This window comes from Salvia miltiorrhiza, unplaced genomic scaffold (genome assembly GCF_028751815.1).
Source record: "Salvia miltiorrhiza cultivar Shanhuang (shh) unplaced genomic scaffold, IMPLAD_Smil_shh original_scaffold_468, whole genome shotgun sequence".
In the NCBI taxonomy this organism is placed as follows: domain Eukaryota; kingdom Viridiplantae; phylum Streptophyta; class Magnoliopsida; order Lamiales; family Lamiaceae; genus Salvia; species Salvia miltiorrhiza.
In genome coordinates, this window is record NW_026651556.1 from 526665 (window position 1) to 545904 (window position 19240).

Here is a 19240-nt window from a genome sequence, read left to right on the forward strand (position 1 = left end):
CAAACAAGACTAAGAGAACATTTTTAGAGGATCATCCTCATCAAAAGAATGGTCGTCGTCAAGCATATCTCCCCATCTTTTAGAAACCACGGTCGACATAGCACGAGCTATACGCCGGAGCCGATTCTTGATAGATGAATCAGAGACCTTCCCCTTCTTGGAAGGCCCTTTCGGACGCCCACGACCGCGAATTATGGGAGGATCCTCCATTGTCGCCTTTCCTGGCGTCACAGTCAAAGCCATGTCTGAATCGCTACAATGCAGAGTGACAATATCAACCTGTGTATCTGACACTATAGTAGTTTCCACCGGATGTCGGGTAGTGTCATTCATCACCGGAACAATCTCCATACCAACAGACTTGTCCGCCCTGTTATCACCAACCGAGTGTTCAGAGACAACCTCATTATCCAACTGAACCTCAGCATCCAACGACTCCAGAGCAGCAAAGGGGTTGTGAAGGTCCACCTGCGCAGCATCAGATCCAAGATTTAGGGAACCAACGACATCCTCCCTTGTTGAATCCGGGAAGGTGTCCATCTCGTCATCCCCAAGAGCAGAGTCACGATTCGAGGGGCTCAGTATTCCACCCTTCTCAAAATTTAAAATCCCTATTAATGTATTTTAGTGAGCATGTAACACATAGATTTCTCGATACTAATACAATATTGATAGTTTCTTGAAATCCTAAATCAAAATGTAATCGTACCCTCCACGAAGTTGATTCTATATATATATAAATTATAGGGCAAGTAGTTAGCGTGATCCAATCATAATTTTATTGCCACCACTCTCTCAAGATTTCTACGAATTAATGACACATGTTGTTGGTTGGTCGATCGCACCAACTTGCTAGAATAATTTGAACTCATTGTCGACTCTATTCTATTTGCTCATAAAAATGTTCAAGACAATTTAAATGGATGGGAGTTGGGAACTATATGAATGATATTTTTCCAATTTTCTTAATATTGAAATGTAAAATGAATGATATTTTCCTTATGAGATAAATGTGATATTTTTTTCCAATTTTCTTAACATTGAAATGTAAAATGAATGATATTTTCCTTATGACATAAATGCAATTTAAATGTTCAAGACAATTTAAATGTAAATTCCTTCTTTTTTTTCCCTAGAATTTTGGCTAAGATTTATTTAGACATTCATCTGATATCAAAACTCAAAATTGTCGAGAGCTTTTGAAACTCATTGTCTTGGCTGTCCTTACCTACGTACTATCAAATTTGCAATTTGATGTCTGAAATCACAACTTGAACCATTAGGATTTAGGAAGCACGCTATAAGGGTGTTTGGCTATGCTTATTCTAAAGAGTTTATAAGATGTTTCAAAAGCTTATAAGATGTAGTTTTTTAAGATCATATAAATTGTCAAAGTGTTTGGATATTGAGCTTATAAACTAGAAAGAAGATTTTTAGTTAAAGAGAGAAATTTTTTGTTAGAAAGAGAAAGTCGAAAATAAATGAAATTAGAATGATATATAATGAAAATAAAAATCATAATTGAGTTATTTTTGTAAAATAAGTTGGGATAGATGAACTTATTTTTTGGGAGCTTATAAACTCTTAGAGCTTAATTTTACAGCTTATAATAAGCTTTTTAAAAGCTTATTTTGCCAAACACTTTGAAAGAGCTTATAAGCTCCTAAACAACTTATAAGCTGTTTTAAAGAGCTCATAAGCTCAACCAAATCCCCTCTATATCTATCGCACCAACTCCTAACCCATTACTCAATTGTCGAACCTCTGACGATGAAATTGATAAAATTTAAGCATATAAATTAGATACTAAATTATTTGTGAATTTAAATAAATATATAAATATTTAAATCTCAATTTACAAACTCTTGTAGAAAAGTTAGAAGAGTTGACAAATAAAAAAAATAGACATTATTGAAATGATTTTAAGATTATATCCAATTTACAACACGGTCCAAGAGTTTTGATAGTTAAATTTTCAACTATCTCCTTTTCTATTTATTCCTTACGTTGTACTGTTAATTGTCTGGTAGCTCGGTCCACAACAAATTTAATGAAGTTGAGAATAGTAATACTATCTTTTAATGTTGAAAAAAATGCTTTATTATTTATTTTAAAAGGAAATTGATACGAGGGTTATTTACAATTTTACACGTGTAGGGTAATATTGCATTGAAAATTTCCACTTTTTAATATTAATCATTTTGACAATTTATCATGTTTTACAGAGAATATAAATTTGGGCGATGCTAACAGTCACATTGCAATCATTCATAAATTATTTAAATAGAAAAAAATTAATTTATTAAACTTATTTTTTAAATAAAAATAAGATTTAATTATTTTATTGTATTCTCTACAATGTAGTTATTTTTTTTGTAACTATTTTATTTTTTATTAAAAAATGTAATTATTTTTATAAAAATAAGTACTATATAGAAAATACAATAAAAATAACTAAATCATTTTCTTATTTTTAAAAATAAATTATATAAATCAATAATTTTCCTATTAAACTAGTTTGTGGCCAATGTGACTGCATAAATTTATTATTTTTATTTTTATTTTGGAAAATATTTTTTACACTAATATCAAATGCCAATGGAAACTCTCCTTCCATTATATCTCCTTAAATTAATCCACATAAAGTTTTTTTAATATTTCATTCAATAAAGTGATGAATTCATCATAAATTTTACGATTTAATAATTGTAATAGTAATTTATATTGTAAAATTAATTTTTATTTATCCAATTCCTAATAATAACAATATTAACATTCTAAGTTTATAAGTGTATGAGCTAATTAAGATTCGTTTATTTAGTAACCAGTTATCTTGGTATGGCGCTAAATCTTCAACTATTTAAAAGCTTGAGAAAATATAGGTTTACACACACACACATTAATCTAGTGGACTTTATTTGGTGCAACGAGTTGCATTGCATTTTTATTTTTCACCAGAAAATTGATATTTCCTATAAATTAATTAGTTGATAATACTACGAAGGAAGTGGATCAAATGAGTCGCCACAGGGGACTTGAACCCAAGACCTTTAACATTAGGCATTGCATTAACCCCTTACCGCTTAACCAACACACGGACACTGAAGTTCGAATTTTAAAAATGATAAAAATTATATTTTTTGAATTCATAATATTTTACAACGAATTCCTAATATTTCTTAGTATTTTATTTTATTTTTGACTTGGGGGAGTTGGGGAAGGGGAGCAGTGGGGTTTGAACCCGAGATCTCACTGTTCACACACAGGAGGTCGCACGGCTTGGTGTGCCCTTGGGGACATAATATTTCTTAGTATTCATAATGTGCCGTCGGGCCTAAACTTATTTAAACCATTTCTTATGTATGAATTAGACAAAAATTTCCTAACTTTTTTATATCTCAAATATAAATGATTTTTAAATAGTAAGTGAAATTGGTTGTAACGTACCACTTTTAACAACAATTCAGATTTTACACTCGACTTTCTTCTTCTTTTTCCTTTTTTTTTGGGGGTGAAGAAACTTAAAACAATCATTACTAATATTCTTACACGCTATTTTTTTTGAAGGGGGAGTATTCTTAGAAGCTATTGAAAATATATAAAGTGCACGTAATATTGAAAAATAAGTGTATAAAAATTGAAGAATGTGAATTTCCATATATATTGCTTTGCTTTGTTTTGAAGTGGAGTATTTTCCATCATCAAGTTTTCCAACTTTTTCACCCAACTCCAGTTTTGGGAGAAATTCTGTTAAAGATAGTAAAAAGAGATGACCCAAATTCCATTGTCAAATCAATAATGGTGGTGTGGTGCCTCTCTCTAACTTAACCCCACCAAATTATGAATTTGTGGGCTCTCTCTCTCTCTCTCTCCATCGATCTTTATAAAGCAGTTGGAGCTTCCCCATTTCCTCATGCACACATAACCAAGTCCAAAACTCCACTCCAAACTCAATAACTTCCTTTTTCTCTTCAAAAACATCATCACACACAGCCTATATAAATCCAAATACTTTTCTCTCATTTCATTCTCAAAAGAAGCAAACAATAGAAAAGGAAGAGACGCGCGGCTTCTTGGACGTTTCTCTTCTTCAGTTGTTTCTTTCCCCTGTTTTCAACTGCAGCTCAAAGTTTTCAAATTTTAAGCCATTTTCAACTCCCTCTCTCTCACCCACGCACACACAAACACAGAGATGGGTTCAATCTTGAAAATGTTGGGAATCAACGTTTTGGTGTTTACGGCGCTGTTATTGTTGGCCTGCTCATCAGTTAATGCCACAGTTTCCTATGATGACAAATCTTTTATCATTAATGGAAAGAGGAAAATTCTTGTTTCCGGTTCCATTCACTATCCAAGAAGCACACCTGAGGTATCAATTTCATCTCTATTTTTCTTTTCTTTTTTAAAAAATTTCGAATTTCTTGGGTTGATTACTTCACTGGATTTTTCTGGTGATAGATGTGGCCCGATCTCATTCAAAAGGCTAAAGATGGAGGGTTAGATGTTATACAGACTTATGTGTTTTGGAATGGGCATGAACCTTCTCCTGGGAAGGTAATGATGCTCTGCAAATTCTGTAATCATACATTTATGATTATTAATCTTGTTTTTCATCACGACACATAGAAAAAAGATTGCATTTTGATTTTGGGTTTATTATTATGTGCAGTATAATTTTGAAGGGCGTTTCGACCTTGTCAGATTCATCAAAGTGGCGCAGCAAGCAGGCCTCTACGTGCACCTCCGCATTGGGCCGTATGTTTGTGCAGAGTGGAATTTTGGGTAATTTTTATGATATGCAATCGAATACATTTGAGCTTGGATTTTTAGCAGAAAAAAGAAAAAGAAAAAACAAGTGTTTCTTGATCACTGAAATGCATGTGCTCTGTTGTGATGCAGGGGATTCCCTGTTTGGCTCAAGTATGTGCCGGGAATCGAGTTCAGAACAGACAATGGGCCTTTCAAGGTCTGCACTCTTTCTCTCACACACACACATTGTGTTTGAAATGAAAATGTGGATTGAATTGATGAGGATTTTTGTCGCTGATGGTTTTGGTATCTACTTGTTTGACTGTGATGAAGGCTGCTATGCAAGGTTTTGTTCAAAGGATAGTCGGGTTGATGAAGTCGGAGAGATTGTTTGAGCCTCAAGGAGGGCCTATAATCATGTCTCAGGTACACACAAACACACACACATACACACACACACACACACACACACACACACACACATATACATATATATATATATATATATATATATATATATATATGAGTTGGCAATTTTGTTGTGACCAGTTTTGAATGATGAATATTGGCAGATAGAAAATGAATATGGACCAGTAGAGTGGGAAATTGGTGCTCCTGGTAAAGCTTATACAGCATGGGCAGCAAAGATGGCGGTGGCTCAAAACACCGGTGTCCCGTGGATCATGTGCAAGCAAGAAACTGCCCCCGATCCCATTGTGAGCATTTTTTTTGGCCTTTTTTTCCTCTAACGTATGTATAGTTATTTCATCTTTATTCGAACAACTCAGGAATGGTTTTGGTGTATTTATATGTTTCTTTATTGCTTTAGCTTTTGAAACACGGCTTATTGAGTTAAGAACTATCCTTTTCTTGTCGTAATCGCATGCGACAAATGGACAGTTTGGTCCAAATATCTACTAATGATAAACAGAATAGTGCAGTCTGGTTTAGATGAGTAAAGAATATTTGACTTATGCTGCACTTAACTATCTGAGTGAGTTTAATTGAACTCTTGATCATGATCTCAGTATACATAATATGTAGGGTCACACTAGGTGTTGTGCGTTTTATTTCTTTGAATTGACATAGTGCGAGTCAGTTTCTTGAATTGTGACGTTTTGCTTAGTCAGTTAAAGACTGGCAGTTATTTGCTTCGGTATTTCTTTGCTCTAGTGCATATTTGCTAATCACGTTTCGTCTTTACAGATAGATACTTGTAACGGGTTCTACTGCGAAGGCTTTCGTCCTAACAAGCCAAACAAGCCAAAAATGTGGACTGAAGCCTGGACTGGCTGGTAAATGAATGAAATTTAGCTGTGTGCATAAATAACTCCATTTTGCAGCAATAGTTTGGATGAATTTTTGTTGAAGATCTAGTTGTTTGGTTGAGTCCTCCTGAGTCTATTATATGTTGTTTAGGTATACACAATTTGGTGGACCAACTCCTTACAGACCTGCTGAAGACTTGGCCTTTGCAGTGGCTAGATTTGTGCAGAACAATGGCTCGTACTTCAATTATTACATGGTAAGTTTGCCTTTTGTTCTCTTCAATATAGGTAGTTAGGTATCATGATTTGAAAAGAATTTGCAGATAACGAAACATTTGTCTTCTGTTGATTGCATGGTACCAGTATCATGGAGGGACGAACTTTGGACGAAATGCAGCTGGTCTTTTCGTTGCCACCAGCTATGATTATGATGCTCCAATCGATGAATATGGTAACCCTCTAAAATCATCTTAGATTTATCTCCTAGTATCTGATTAATGTATTTTACGATATATCAACTAAGAAGTAGTTTGCACTTCACATCAAAACTATCATCGTGTTCAACGATGTTCTTCATGAGGAATTGATCGAGGATCATTTCACATAGCATCTTAATTTATGACTAACTGTTGTTCATGAATAGGACTATTGAATGAGCCCAAGTGGGGGCACTTGAGAGACTTGCACAAAGCAATCAAGCAATGTGAGCCAGCTCTAGTGTCTTCTTATCCCACAGTCACATGGCCTGGGAAAAATCAAGAGGTGAAAATTGATATTATTTTAGCTTTCCAACTAAAATCACTCTTTGATTTCACTGTTTTTTGTTTCTTCATTCCTATACTTTTTTAACACGTCGTATTCACCCTTTGCTCATCATTTTATCCTCAGGTTCATGTCTTCAGATCCAAGACTGGGGCTTGTGCTGCATTTCTTTCCAACTACGACCCTACATTCTCCACGAAGCTGACCTTCCAAAACGTGCAGTATGATTTGCCCCCTTGGTCGATCAGCATTCTGCCTGACTGCAAGACTGTTGTTTACAACACTGCAAGAGTAAGAAAACATGCTATCTCAATAATGATAAGTGATGTATCTAATCCTAAATGAATTAAATATTGGTTTTTAATATTTCTTACATATGTGGCTGCAGATTAGCTCAAAAAGCTCCCCACCGAAGATGTTACCTGTGGGAGGTGGATTACATTGGCAATCATACAACGAAGAGACTCCTTCGGCTGATGATAGTGACACACTTACAATGTCTGGCTTGTTGGAGCAAGTAAATGTTACAAGAGACTCATCTGATTATCTGTGGTATCTGACAGAGTAAGTAAGATCCATTGTAGATTTTCATTTTGAATGCTTCAGGCCAAATATAGTTGATATGATCACTCATTATATACAAATGTTGTTACAATTTCTTTTACAGTGTGAATATAGCATCTAATGAAGGATTCTTGAAGACTGGGGAGTGGCCTCTTCTCACAGTTTTGTCAGCTGGACATGCCTTGCATGTTTTCATCAATGGAAAGCTTGCAGGTGATTAGAAGCTCTTGTTATGTATTTTTTTTTTCTATCTAATTACGTACGCGTCTTCTCCTGCTTTACATATAAATACTCACGCTGTTCTGGCTCCACGACAGGAACCACGTACGGAGGTCTGGACAATCCCAAGCTGACGTATAGTGGCAAAGTAAATTTGTGGGCTGGAGTCAACAAAATATCTCTGCTTAGTGTTTCTGTGGGCCTTCCGGTGAGTGGAACATCCTTCTCCTTCTCTTGTCTGACATTAGTGTTGCTACATTGTCTGAAATTCGAGCTCTTAAACATCTCAGAACGTCGGTGTGCATTACGAGAGATGGAATGAAGGAGTTCTTGGTCCTGTCACTTTGAAGGGCCTCAACGCGGGCACAAGAGACTTGACAAAGCAGAAATGGTCTTACAAGGTTAGATGATATTGACAAAGCAGAAAGTTTCTTCTACCTTTTTAAAAATTTAGGACTAAAGAAGAAGGTCGGAGATTCATCTTTGTTTTTTATTCTATATGAATAGACTGGTTTGAGAGGCGAATCGCTCAGCCTTGCAACACTCACAGGAAGTTCTTCAGTTGAATGGGTGCAAGGATCCCTCCTTGCTCAGAAGCAGCCCCTAACGTGGTATAAGGTAGTCTGAAACTCACTTAATCTACCTGATAAGTTTTGGCGACATGAGAGTTTCAATCTGTTTCTTGTTTGCAGACTACATTTGAGGCGCCAGCCGGGAAGGATCCATTAGGTTTGGACATGATGAGCATGAGCAAAGGCGAGGTATGGATCAACGGGCAAAGCATAGGCAGACACTGGCCTGCATACATAGCAAAAGGTAGCTGTGGAAACTGCAACTATGCAGGCACATTCTCTGAGAAGAAATGCCAAAGAAATTGCAACCAACCCTCTCAGAGATGGTAAGGAGCAAATTCTACTATTACACGATTTTCTTGCAAGCAACATAACAAGTGCTGTGAATGTCAGGTACCATGTTCCGCGTTCTTGGCTGAAACCAAGTGGCAACCTGTTGGTCGTGTTTGAGGAATGGGGCGGTGACCCGACTAAGATCTCCTTGGTCAAGAGAACAGCATAATGGCAGTATGAATGATCAGCTAAAAAAAGATCAAGATATGAATGATCTTCAAGTAAAGAATATTGAATGTGGGATTGAATCTCAACTGCGACAACAAACAAGATTGCTTCAGGGATGATGAATTGTAAAGCTGTGTCATTCTCCTGTTAGCGGATACAGATGGATGCAGTTGAGAAAACAAAAATTGTTCGCAACATACATACATACACCATATATATTTGAATGTAATGAAGCTTCTTATACAGTTATACTTACTCAAGTTCAATACAGAATCCCTTGTACATAACAAAGTTTCATAATTATATATATATATATATATATATATATATATATATATATTGAATCTTGATAAACATAAGAGATCCACAAAAAAGCTGGAAAAAATATATCTTCAAGAAAAAAGCACTACAAAACCCATTACATGATGCATTAAAACAAGGAAGGTTTTTATACACTCAAACTCAATGCATCACATACACTATCAAGATCCTTGTTTTGAAAGACATCTTTCCGCTGACGTCTCCACCTAACTACTCGAGAGAGAAGATCCCTTCTCATCTGGAGACCATCTTCATCATGTTTGATGTCAAGTAACCTTTTCACACACTGCAACAGATAATTGCAGGTCTTCATCTTCACTTGGCAGACGAAATTCAGTCCCTCCTCTTCATTAAACATAGAATAAGAAATACTATCAGCCACATCTGTTATGTCAAAGACGGTTCTACACCCTGCAATAGCTTCAGCTTTACTGCACTGTTGAATACAGCACAGGGACGACCTAATTGAGTTGTGTTTCCATCTTTTTCGGCCTTGTCTGGGATTTTGAATACCTGAAAACTCTTGGACAGTTCCGGTAGCAGCATAGTGCAAAAGCAAAGAACATCCTTCTGCGTTTAAATGACAAGGATGCAGAAGCAGGATGCCTAATGGGATCCTCCTTAACAATAGGTTTTGGTGGATACTGAATCTTTTGGTATTGGAAGTTGAAAAGCCAACTTTCTCTCCAAAATGCTTAGTGTATAAGTCTCTAATTTCCTTGAGCCAAAGAGAAACTGCACAACTATCCAGCTCATACAATGCTATTTCATTCTTAACATGTGATTTGGGCTTCTTAGCCTCCTCGTCAACACTTGTCACCTCGTGGCATTTATTCAGGCTGGCACACTTCTGCAACCATAAGTCTGAGATTTTGACTAGATAATCAACCAAAAGGCATTGAGTAGATTCACTCATGGGGTACAGAATCCACGCCATGAACTTCCCTGCCTCTGCTGGACAAGTTACCTCCGGATCATGAGTCATACAAGGTTTAAGATACCCAGAGAGGGATTCCGAACACAAACTATCTACAGTAATGTTACTGTTGTTGCAGAATATCATCATAGATGCAAAAAAGAACCAACATGGGAAGTTCATAACCATGGCCCTGTAATATGATAAAAATAAAAATCATCACAATCAGCTGAAGTGATACTCTTATTGTGGGGTAGGATTGAGAACTTACCACATAGATTTATGATCTACTGAATTGATATCTGTTGCAGTTTTCCCAGAAGATTTGTGCAAATCACCTCCAGGGACAGATACTGAGCCACTTACTTTTTGAAGCAAATGCTTAAAATATTCCTGGGATATAGGTCCAGCCAAAGTTCTCAGTAATTGATGCTGATAGGGAAAGTATGCAAAAGAAAATGGCAGCTTTGATCCAACTTCAATGGATATACCCCACCACATCGGTCTGGATATTATATCAAGCACATGTCCAACAATTTCGCTCTGGAGTTCCATCAAAGAAGCCAAACCCCTGTTATTTAAATCCAAGCCTACCAATTAAGTGAAGAGATATTAGATCTACAACAGTTCACTAGTAATTAACTAAACAGTAGAGGTGCTCCGACAGTTCTACTATTTCCAGATTAAGATAACAAGTTGACATCCAAAATACGAAAATAATTTGAGACATGTGTAATTGCCTTAGAATAGAGAACAGCTTCTGCGAACACAATACTATATTCACACTTTGCAACATTGTCCAGTGAAAGTTAAATGAAGGAGAACGGTTTTGGTAAAGATCAATAAAGATGCTTACGTCATTAAGAACCACTTGTGCAAGAGAGCCCTGGTCTCAATGAACATTGATGGTGACATCACCAGGCAAATTATTTTGGATCTCCAATCTATCCTGTCATAAATTTCTGTTTGCAAAGAAAGAAATGGCCGTGTGATGAATTCTTGCAAAACTTGTGCTACATCTTGCTTCAAAATCATTGGGTCTAAATGCCATGACAATAACCTGAAAATCAGTTTTCAGAAGATAAGACATTAGTGGCAACCTATCAGGTAAGCTTGATTGAAAAGAAAAACTAAATTGGCACCCAGCACTTTTGAAGTACATAAAATTCCAATTTCACAGCAGCCTAAATTAAAGCAGGTAACGTGTCTCAGAGTCTGCCAGTTATTACTATAAGACCAATTAAAAAGGTTGAGTGGTCTGATTAGTTGGATAGCAGTATCTCGACATTATATTTGTAAATTGTAGCTATAAACTCCAATGCATAACTACACAGGTTGCATTGTAAATATGTATTATACTGTGTATAATATGTCTAAGTTTTGTTACAAGTTAAAACATTTCATAATAACAATATCGAACATTTGTATAACTAATTCAAGTTTCTCTAAATACATGAATACTATTTAAAGATCTTAACACTAAACACGCAACATGGTAGTAAAAGTATGTAGATTTGCGCAATGATACATTTTTTTATCTTTTCTTGAAAAGAAGGTTGAGCATTGGCCAAGTATTGAATAGTATTCATACAAAAACACTAATGGAGCCCACCTCAAAGGTATTTCACCATTCTTAAAAGTGAATTGCTTCGGTATTAAGCGAACTAGGTTTTCAAGAGCAGTAGTTCTCAAATCACAACATTTTGCGTCGAGAATAGAATCTGACAGCATTGCATAAGGAAAGCATGGTGCAAGCGCTGCCACCCTGATAACGTTGTACAAAAGCGAATAACAAAGATCACCTGCAGAACAAGATTTCATTTTATTCCAAACAAGAAGAAAAAATAGAGAACTACAACACTACTGTAAGGGGGTGTTTACTTTGGTGATAACTAGATAGATAGATAGTATAGGCTAATCGACCACATGTTTTGATGGATTGGATTATTTGAGTTTGTTTGATCATATGATCCTTCAAATACTAAATCATATGTACTGTCAATCTAATCTCTCACCTCACCCGAAGTAAACACCTCCTATGTTAGCAAAATTTCAATGTTAGGACATCTAAGAAATCATGCCTACTTCATATATTTATGTACTTCTTTTGCCGCATTCAAATGCCAATTCACCAAGTACAGGATTGTAACGCACTTTCTGCCGACAGGCATAACGAAAACAACTGTGGAGTTCATCAATCAATTCAAAATCATTCGTATTTATTTAGTCAGAAGAAAAGGAGCCTTCTCATTTCACACAATGGCATTTATAAATTCATATGTGGAGCATGAACGTTAGTGTCTCTCCTCACTCTTAACCTCATTTCCATAATAAGACCTTCCGTCTAATCATTTCCTAATGGTTGCTAATATCACAAGATTGATCATTCTGTAACACCAAAAACACACGCCGCCAGAATACTAGTTCACTCAGCAACTAATCTACTATACAACAACACACAAAACAATAAGTAAAGTACTCAATGCGCAAGGACATGCAAATTTAACCTTTTTGGCCATCCAATTTCTCCAGAACACGAGCACACTCCTCCATAACATTGGCACAATCGCTTTTCAAAATCAATCCGCCTACTCTCAAATCCAGTTGTTTATTAACTCTAACCACCTTACACTCGATCGAAGACGACAAAACCGTAACGAGTGATTTCAACGTGAACTCAATTACCGAATCATGAACCTACAAATATCCAAAACCAAAAACAATAAGAAAATTATTGAGGAGAAAGAGAAAGAAAATAAATTACAAAAGCAACGTCGGTGAACTTGGCTGAGGTGAAGCAGACCTGTGGGACAGTGAAGTGCATGAGCGAGAGAGCGGTGTCCAGAATGCGAACCCTCGGGACATCGGTCGGATTGAGCGAACGGTTCAGATTCGAAAGGGATAGGGTTACTTCATCACCGGCCGTCGGATGCGGAGTTCGGAGATTGGACGCCAGCACCGCAAACAGAGAGCTGATCTGGAAGTTTGGCATTGGAATGTTTTCCCGCCAAAAGCAGAATATTCCGAACCCTAGCCCATCGTCTTCGATGCCTACCCTACTTATAACATTTTCCTCGTGTCAAAATAATCAATAAATCCAAAAAGAAAATTAAAATAAATGCAATAATACAGCAGAAGCTCTCGTAGCTCAGTTGGTTAGAGCACCCGTTTAGTAAGCGGGAGGTCTTGAGTTCGACTCTCAACGAGAGCAATATTGTGCTTTTTGTGGCTCTATTATTTTATTTTAACAGTCATTTAACATAACAATTTTGGAATCTCATTTTTGAGAAAATAACACTAAACACTCAATATAACAAAATTATTAACAGTCATTTAACATAACAATTTTGGAATCTTAAAATTCCAAACTATATTATTATTAAAAAAATTATATTATGCGTGATGCATAATGGATGCATGAGGGATTAGTAAGTAGAGCAAGCTCTAATTAAAGATTAATTATTGTAATTGAGAATTGATGACTCCTAATTAATGGGCTTTACTTTTTTCACAAAGCACCAGTAGTCTCACTTTTAATTTTAGCTAGCTGATTATTTCTTGAGTAGTCAATTTAAACAAACACAAATCAAACTCTCCGCATAGGAGACCTTCCTTTAACAATAGTGTTGAATAAAACAGCTCAACTGAAAAAGAAATCTTATGCATACATACCCTTTCGAGCCAAGCAAACACATAAAACACTCTACCACTATATATAACTATGACTAAGAGAGAGAGACGTCATCTCCTTGCAAACATAAATTGACACAAAGAATTCTGCCTTGATTCTTTCCTTGCCCACTTTGAGACTGATAATACAAAATTACAAAATGGGGAGCAAAAAACCAAGAGTTGTGATAATCGGAGGCGGAATGGCAGGCCTCACCGCCGCCCACAAGCTCTACACATCCACCACCTCCTTCGACCTCCACGTGGTGGAGGGCGGCACCAGAATCGGCGGCCGGATTAACACCTCCCAATTCTGCGGCGACCGCGTCGAGCTTGGGGCCACCTGGATCCACGGCATCCAAGGCAGCCCTATTTACAAAATAGCTCAAGACACAACCCTCCTCCACTCTCACCACCCATGGGAGTGCATGGACGGCTTTCCCCACGTTCCGCTCACCGCCGCCGAGGGCGGCCACCACCTCCATCCGTCCCTCCTCACCCCCATCTCCAACCTCTTCAAAAATCTCATGGATTTTATTCAGGGAAGAGACTGCCAAGCAGCTTCTTCTTCTTCTTCTTCTGCTCAGATAATCAAGCACTGCATCGATCGGAACCGGAATCTCAGCGTCGGTTCCTTTCTGAGGAGCGGTCTCGACGCTTATTGGGGCGTCTCGCCCACGGAAGACACGCGCAGCGTTGGCAAGTGGCGGAGGAAACCGCTGGAGGCGGCGGTCTTCGCGATGCATGAGAACACGCAGAGGAGTTTCACGGCGGCGGATGATCTGCACACCCTGGACTACGAAGCGGAGCGCCACTACGTCATGTTCCCCGGGGAGGAGATCACCATCGCCCGAGGCTACTCCGCCGTGATTGACTCCCTGGCGTCGGTTTTACCTGCCGGAGTCGTGCAATTAGGCCGGAAAGTTGAGAAAATCGAGTGGAGATTGGTCGGCGATAGTAGCCGGCCGGTGAAGCTGCATTTCGGCGACGGATCGACTCTCTCCGCCGATCACGTGATCGTCACCGTCTCTCTTGGGGTACTCAAACGTGGGATCGGGGAGGATCGCAGCATGTTCGATCCTCCCTTACCCAGTCCCAAAATCCGAGCCATTAAGAGGCTCGGATTCGGGGTTGTCGACAAAGTCTTTGTGCAGCAGAGTAGCGGCTGCGAGTTGCCCTCGTTGCAGATGGCGTTCCATGCGGCGGATTCAGAGCTGCGGAACCCCTCTATTCCTGAGTGGATGAGGAGGACCTCCGCCATATACCCTATCTACAGAGGCTCTAGAGTTTGTCTGGCATGGTTTACGGGGAAGGAGGCTCTGGAGGTGGAAGATCTGAGCGAGGAGGAGATCATCAATGGCTTCTCGGCCACCGCCTCCGATTTTCTCTCTCTCGATTTCAAGTTCGGGAAGGCGTTGAGGACACGGTGGGGGACTAACCCCCTCTTCTTCGGCTCCTACAGCTACGTCGCCGTCGGGTCCACCATAGCCGATATGGATACATTGTCAGAGCCGTTGCCGGAGGAGCTCGGCGGCTCCACGCCGCGGCTGCAGATTATGTTTGCCGGAGAAGCGACGCACGCGGCGCATTACTCGACTACGCATGGCGCTTACTTCAGTGGCCTTAGAGAAGCTAATAGGCTTCTTCAACACTATAATATTAATGTTGCTTCTCTATGAATTTTATTACTCTATTTTGTAGTGATTGAGATTAATTAGTCCTAGAGTCTTTTTTTTGGCTTCCGACATCCGTTTTGGAGATAATTTTTTTATCTTTGATGAGCTTATTCTACTTCTAGTGTTGCTTCGATTAATGATCAATTGCATGGTGTATCGTTTCGTATCTTAATTATTTTATTAGTTCGTATGTAATATAATACGATAATATTGACACTATTAACTTACATAGTTGATAGAAATGAAAGTCATATCTATATGAAGCCCAGGTGGGACTGTAAATTGGACATTGGAGATGTTATGAACAAAATTAATCAAGAGTGACATATAATAATGCATATATATGTGATAAAAAAGATGAAATGCCAAAATTTGGAGGACATGATCCGAATAAGGCGGGTATAGTAGTGGTTGCAATTGTGGGCTGGTAAATTTGTTTGGTAGAAAAGACAAAATGGTCCAAAATATTCCAACCAAAAGAATTGATGCATTTTCTAGATGGATAAATATTAGAGAGAGTGTATAAAGTTAGAAATGAGCTGGGAGAATCTAAGTTATTGAGCAGCAGATACTATCAATTTGCACACTGCACGGTCCCATAATTCTGCAAATAATTCAGCCAATCAGATTCACTTCCAAATTGTCCTTTAACTAAGGGACACTAAGTATAAATGGATTTGCCTCCATCTTTTAATTTTCTTGGATTTGGACATTGATAGGTCCTCTTCCACTTGATGAAATAGATTTCTCCACAGACCATATCAATATTTCTCGATATGTTGTTCTTCTGGTACACAATGATTGAGACAAAAGATTGGGCTGCTTCACTTGTCACTTTTTTTGTTATTTCAAATTTCACAACATCTATGCATTGCATCACCAAGACTATATTCACTGTATGCATTTATTTGCAAAACTATAAAGTGTTGATGATCAATTAATCATATATATACTTCATTTTGGTTAGATGCCAGCATATATTAATATGACCGATAATTAATGTAATTATAATAGTTCATGTATATGCAATTGTTTGATTGATCACTAAATAATCTCGCCTGCAAAGTGAGAAGGGAAAAAAAGGAAAAAGAATCATTTTAGAGTATGTATATACCTCTAAACAATAGTTTTGTAAAAATATACTACTATTCTCTATTGAGTGACATTGAATAGACTGAATTAATAGGCTGGTCATTTTCTTAGTATTGATATATTTATTTTATTTTTTGTGAGAATAGAGCTGTTCATTCATGACACTATTATTGTGAATTTTTGCTGCCAAAATAGAATTTGGAATTGGCCCACTTGATGTCCCTCATCTTGATTTCAAAACATTTAATCACTCTTTTATGATTGGCCATATATATTAAATAAATGAAAAGTAAATCAATTGTCAATCGCTTGTCTGTTATGTATCATCCAAAGCTCCATTTTACCCCTTACACAAACAGAATCAAGATTTCTGATTTTTTTTTTAATTGTGATCATCTTCAACCCCACAAAATACGGATTAGTGACTAATAATCATGATCAGCAAAAAAGATGACACTCTTTTGGTTCTATGATCTATCATCATTAACGTATCAGTTTCAGCGACCATGAGTGATTGTGGGGTTAAAAAGAAAAATGAAAATTACAGACTACCTTGGACCAACTTTTTATCTTGTTAATATTTGTGTATTAAAACTCTCATCGAGGTGGCATGGTAGTAAAGTGAACAAACTTAGGGTTAAATATCACAATCTCAAATTTTATTAATGTTTTGTAAATCAAATGTGCCGCGCACACATGAGAGTGTTTATTTTGCATGATTGATAAGTATTTTTATCTTTTATATTAAGATTATTTCAATCTCACAATTTTAATGGAATATGAATCAACTAAAACTAGTTTAAATGATAGAAATTATCATGGACATTTGAATATCCCAAAAATAAACGCCTATAATATATTTATTGGAAATTTTTTCTTATTGTGTTAAATAAGGGGGGTGTATTCGTTCAGGATTTTAAGAGCACCGCAACACACCTACACGATCCACCCTACTCGAGTAAGGGTGAGATCGTGTAGGGCGTTGCAGCCCTACCTCACTCGAGGGCTACACGATGCATCGTGTATGCCCGATAGCCATGAAATTCGGCGCGTGTTTTACACGCACCATATTAAAAAAAATCAAAATTTGAAAAATTGGGCAGCTTTGACTGCCTCGTTTTGCGTGCTTTTTTTTTTACCGTTTGCATATTTCTTTTTTTCTTTTTTCTCCTCTTTATCTACTCTTTTCCTTCTTCTTCTTCTTCTTCTTCTTCACTTTCTTCCTTCAATTTCTATCTTCTTCCTCAATTTTTCCTTCAACTTTCTTCCTCCCTCTACAATTTCCATGGATCCACACAACCCAAACTACTATGATCTAAATTGGTGCCCCGATCTCTCCGGCGATTATCATCCTGATATGGAGGGATGTAACTTGGGGGATGATCCTCCAACCGGCAAGGAGGAGCCACCGGCAGCCCATAGTGCCGCCAAATCGAAGAAAGGCAACCGGAGGAAAGAAATCGCCTACAAGATCAAGCATGACAAGCAGGCGCCGACGGCGGCGGCGGAGGAAGGAAGGACTATCTGTCATACCTACACCCTCGAGGAGACGGACCTCATCGTCCAAATTTGTATGGAGAAAACCAACGACGCCATCCGTGGGGCCGATCGAAAGGGAGAGGCGTACTGGACACGGATTGTCGACCGTGTGAACCCCCTCATCGGCGCCAACCTCAAGCACCGCCAAATTCAAGGCCACTGGGCCCGAGTGGCCCAAGATGTGCGGCTCTGGGAGAGTATTTGGGTGGAGACGCACACCCGGTGGCCTTCCGGCCATTCTGACGATATGCTCCTGGACAAGGCCCAAATCCTCTTCAAAAGTCGGAGCCCAAATAAGGTCGCCTTCAACTATTGAAACGTGTGAAAAATTCTCCGTGTCAACCACAAGTTCAAGTCGATGCATGTACCTCGAGGGAGACGTGCATTCCTCCAAGAGGACAAAGACTACAGAGGAGGGCGGCTTCACCACCTTGGCGTCGGGAGAGGAGATCTCGTCTTCCCGGCCGATTGGAAATAAGGCGGTGAAGGCGGCGGTGAGAGCGGCAAAGGTGAAGGGGAAGGGGAAGGCGGCAAGCTCCGAGCAACCATCGGAATACAAAGAGGCATTGGAGCGGTCTGACCAAAATTTGAAAAAAATCACCGCCGAGTACGCCAAGAAGAACGAGCTCAAGGAGAAGGATCTCATGCTCAATGAGAAGGAGCTCGATATACAGCTCCTCAGTTTGGATACGACGCATATGAGCGATGCACAAAGGATGGGACACGAGTACATGGTCCAAGAAATGCTCAAGTGTCGTGGACTGATCTAGAGTTTTTATGTAATTTTAATTATGTTTTAAAGTTTTTTTTAATGTAATTTTTATGATTTTTATTTTAATGAAAATTTAATATTAGTAAAATATGTTATTTAAATTTGAGCAATTAAATTTAAATGAAAAGCATAAAAATCAAAACAAAAAAAATCATGTAGGCTATCATGTAACCTCAATGCAGCCTCCTTACTCAATATGGTCCTCCCTCATCAAATAAGCTATCATGTAGGCTATCATGTAACCCCAATGCGGATGCTCTAATAGATTTTATATTAAGGACATTACACTAGTCCCACTCGCTCTTCATGGTCCGCCATTAAATATAAATTATTATTTCAACAACAACAACAATAATAATAATAATAATAATAATAATTTTATTATTGTTATTTTTATTTTATTTTATTTATTTTTCCCAAAAAAAAAGTTTGGTGCCGTATATATATTTTAAGTTGTGATTAAAAGAGTATTTTTTGAGGCGGAGTTGTGATTAAAAGAATTAATTAATTAATACAGTCTTCCTCCTCGCTCTGCCTTTGTTGTCCAAAATTAATTGCATGCACCGAAAGTTAGCTTAGTTGATGAGTATCCACGTGTCTTCTTCCTATAGATTTGAATA

At 37.8% G+C, this 19240-nt stretch overlaps 3 protein-coding genes and 1 non-coding gene across 4 annotated transcripts; 3 read left to right on the forward strand and 1 right to left on the reverse strand.

The window, feature by feature from the left end:
• Nucleotides 1-3791: 3791 nt before the first annotated feature.
• Nucleotides 3792-8926, forward strand: LOC131004909 (beta-galactosidase-like). The gene is made up of 18 exons (XM_057931675.1): nt 3792-4369; nt 4459-4554; nt 4670-4782; nt 4900-4966; nt 5083-5175; nt 5322-5465; nt 5956-6044; nt 6169-6274; nt 6381-6468; nt 6661-6779; nt 6906-7070; nt 7168-7343; nt 7447-7556; nt 7661-7770; nt 7853-7963; nt 8070-8180; nt 8255-8460; nt 8528-8926. Exons 1-18 carry the CDS (start codon nt 4193-4195, stop codon nt 8634-8636), a joined length of 2190 nt encoding a protein of 729 aa, XP_057787658.1. The 5' UTR covers nt 3792-4192; the 3' UTR covers nt 8637-8926.
• An 82-nt stretch (nt 8927-9008) lies between these two features.
• Nucleotides 9009-12903, reverse strand: LOC131004910 (uncharacterized). Its single transcript, XM_057931677.1, has 6 exons — nt 12676-12903; nt 12380-12569; nt 11485-11674; nt 10729-10932; nt 10144-10443; nt 9009-10065 (listed from the first exon to the last, which is right to left on the reverse strand). The coding sequence occupies exons 1-6, from the start codon at nt 12862-12864 to the stop codon at nt 9084-9086; spliced, it is 2055 nt and encodes a 684-aa protein (XP_057787660.1). The 5' UTR covers nt 12865-12903; the 3' UTR covers nt 9009-9083.
• Nucleotides 12904-13009: 106 nt separating this feature from the next.
• On the forward strand, nt 13010-13083 carry TRNAT-AGU (transfer RNA threonine (anticodon AGU)). The gene has a single exon. It is a non-coding gene; the product is annotated as a tRNA-Thr (tRNA).
• Nucleotides 13084-13462: 379 nt separating this feature from the next.
• LOC131004911 (probable polyamine oxidase 5) lies at nt 13463-15383 on the forward strand. The gene has a single exon (XM_057931678.1). It carries the CDS (start codon nt 13703-13705, stop codon nt 15218-15220), a length of 1518 nt encoding a protein of 505 aa, XP_057787661.1. The 5' UTR covers nt 13463-13702; the 3' UTR covers nt 15221-15383.
• The last annotated feature ends 3857 nt before the right edge of the window (nt 15384-19240 follow it).

What these genes read in the sequence shown, in the direction of transcription:
- LOC131004909 (XM_057931675.1), top strand. Translation starts at nt 4,193, where the DNA reads ATGGGTTCAATCTTGAAAATGTTGGGAATCAACGTTTTGGTGTTTACG. An exon ending in GGCCTGGGAAAAATCAAGAG is followed by an intron (nt 6,780 to 6,905) that starts GTGAAAATTGAT and finishes TTTTATCCTCAG; the next exon opens with GTTCATGTCTTCAGATCCAA. An exon ending in AGCAGAAATGGTCTTACAAG is followed by an intron (nt 7,964 to 8,069) that starts GTTAGATGATAT and finishes CTATATGAATAG; the next exon opens with ACTGGTTTGAGAGGCGAATC.
- LOC131004911 (XM_057931678.1), top strand. Translation starts at nt 13,703, where the DNA reads ATGGGGAGCAAAAAACCAAGAGTTGTGATAATCGGAGGCGGAATGGCA.
- LOC131004910 (XM_057931677.1), bottom strand. Translation starts at nt 12,864, where the DNA reads ATGCCAAACTTCCAGATCAGCTCTCTGTTTGCGGTGCTGGCGTCCAAT. An exon ending in AATGGTGAAATACCTTTGAG is followed by an intron (nt 10,933 to 11,484) that starts GTGGGCTCCATT and finishes ACTGATTTTCAG; the next exon opens with GTTATTGTCATGGCATTTAG. An exon ending in GTAGATCATAAATCTATGTG is followed by an intron (nt 10,066 to 10,143) that starts GTAAGTTCTCAA and finishes ATCATATTACAG; the next exon opens with GGCCATGGTTATGAACTTCC.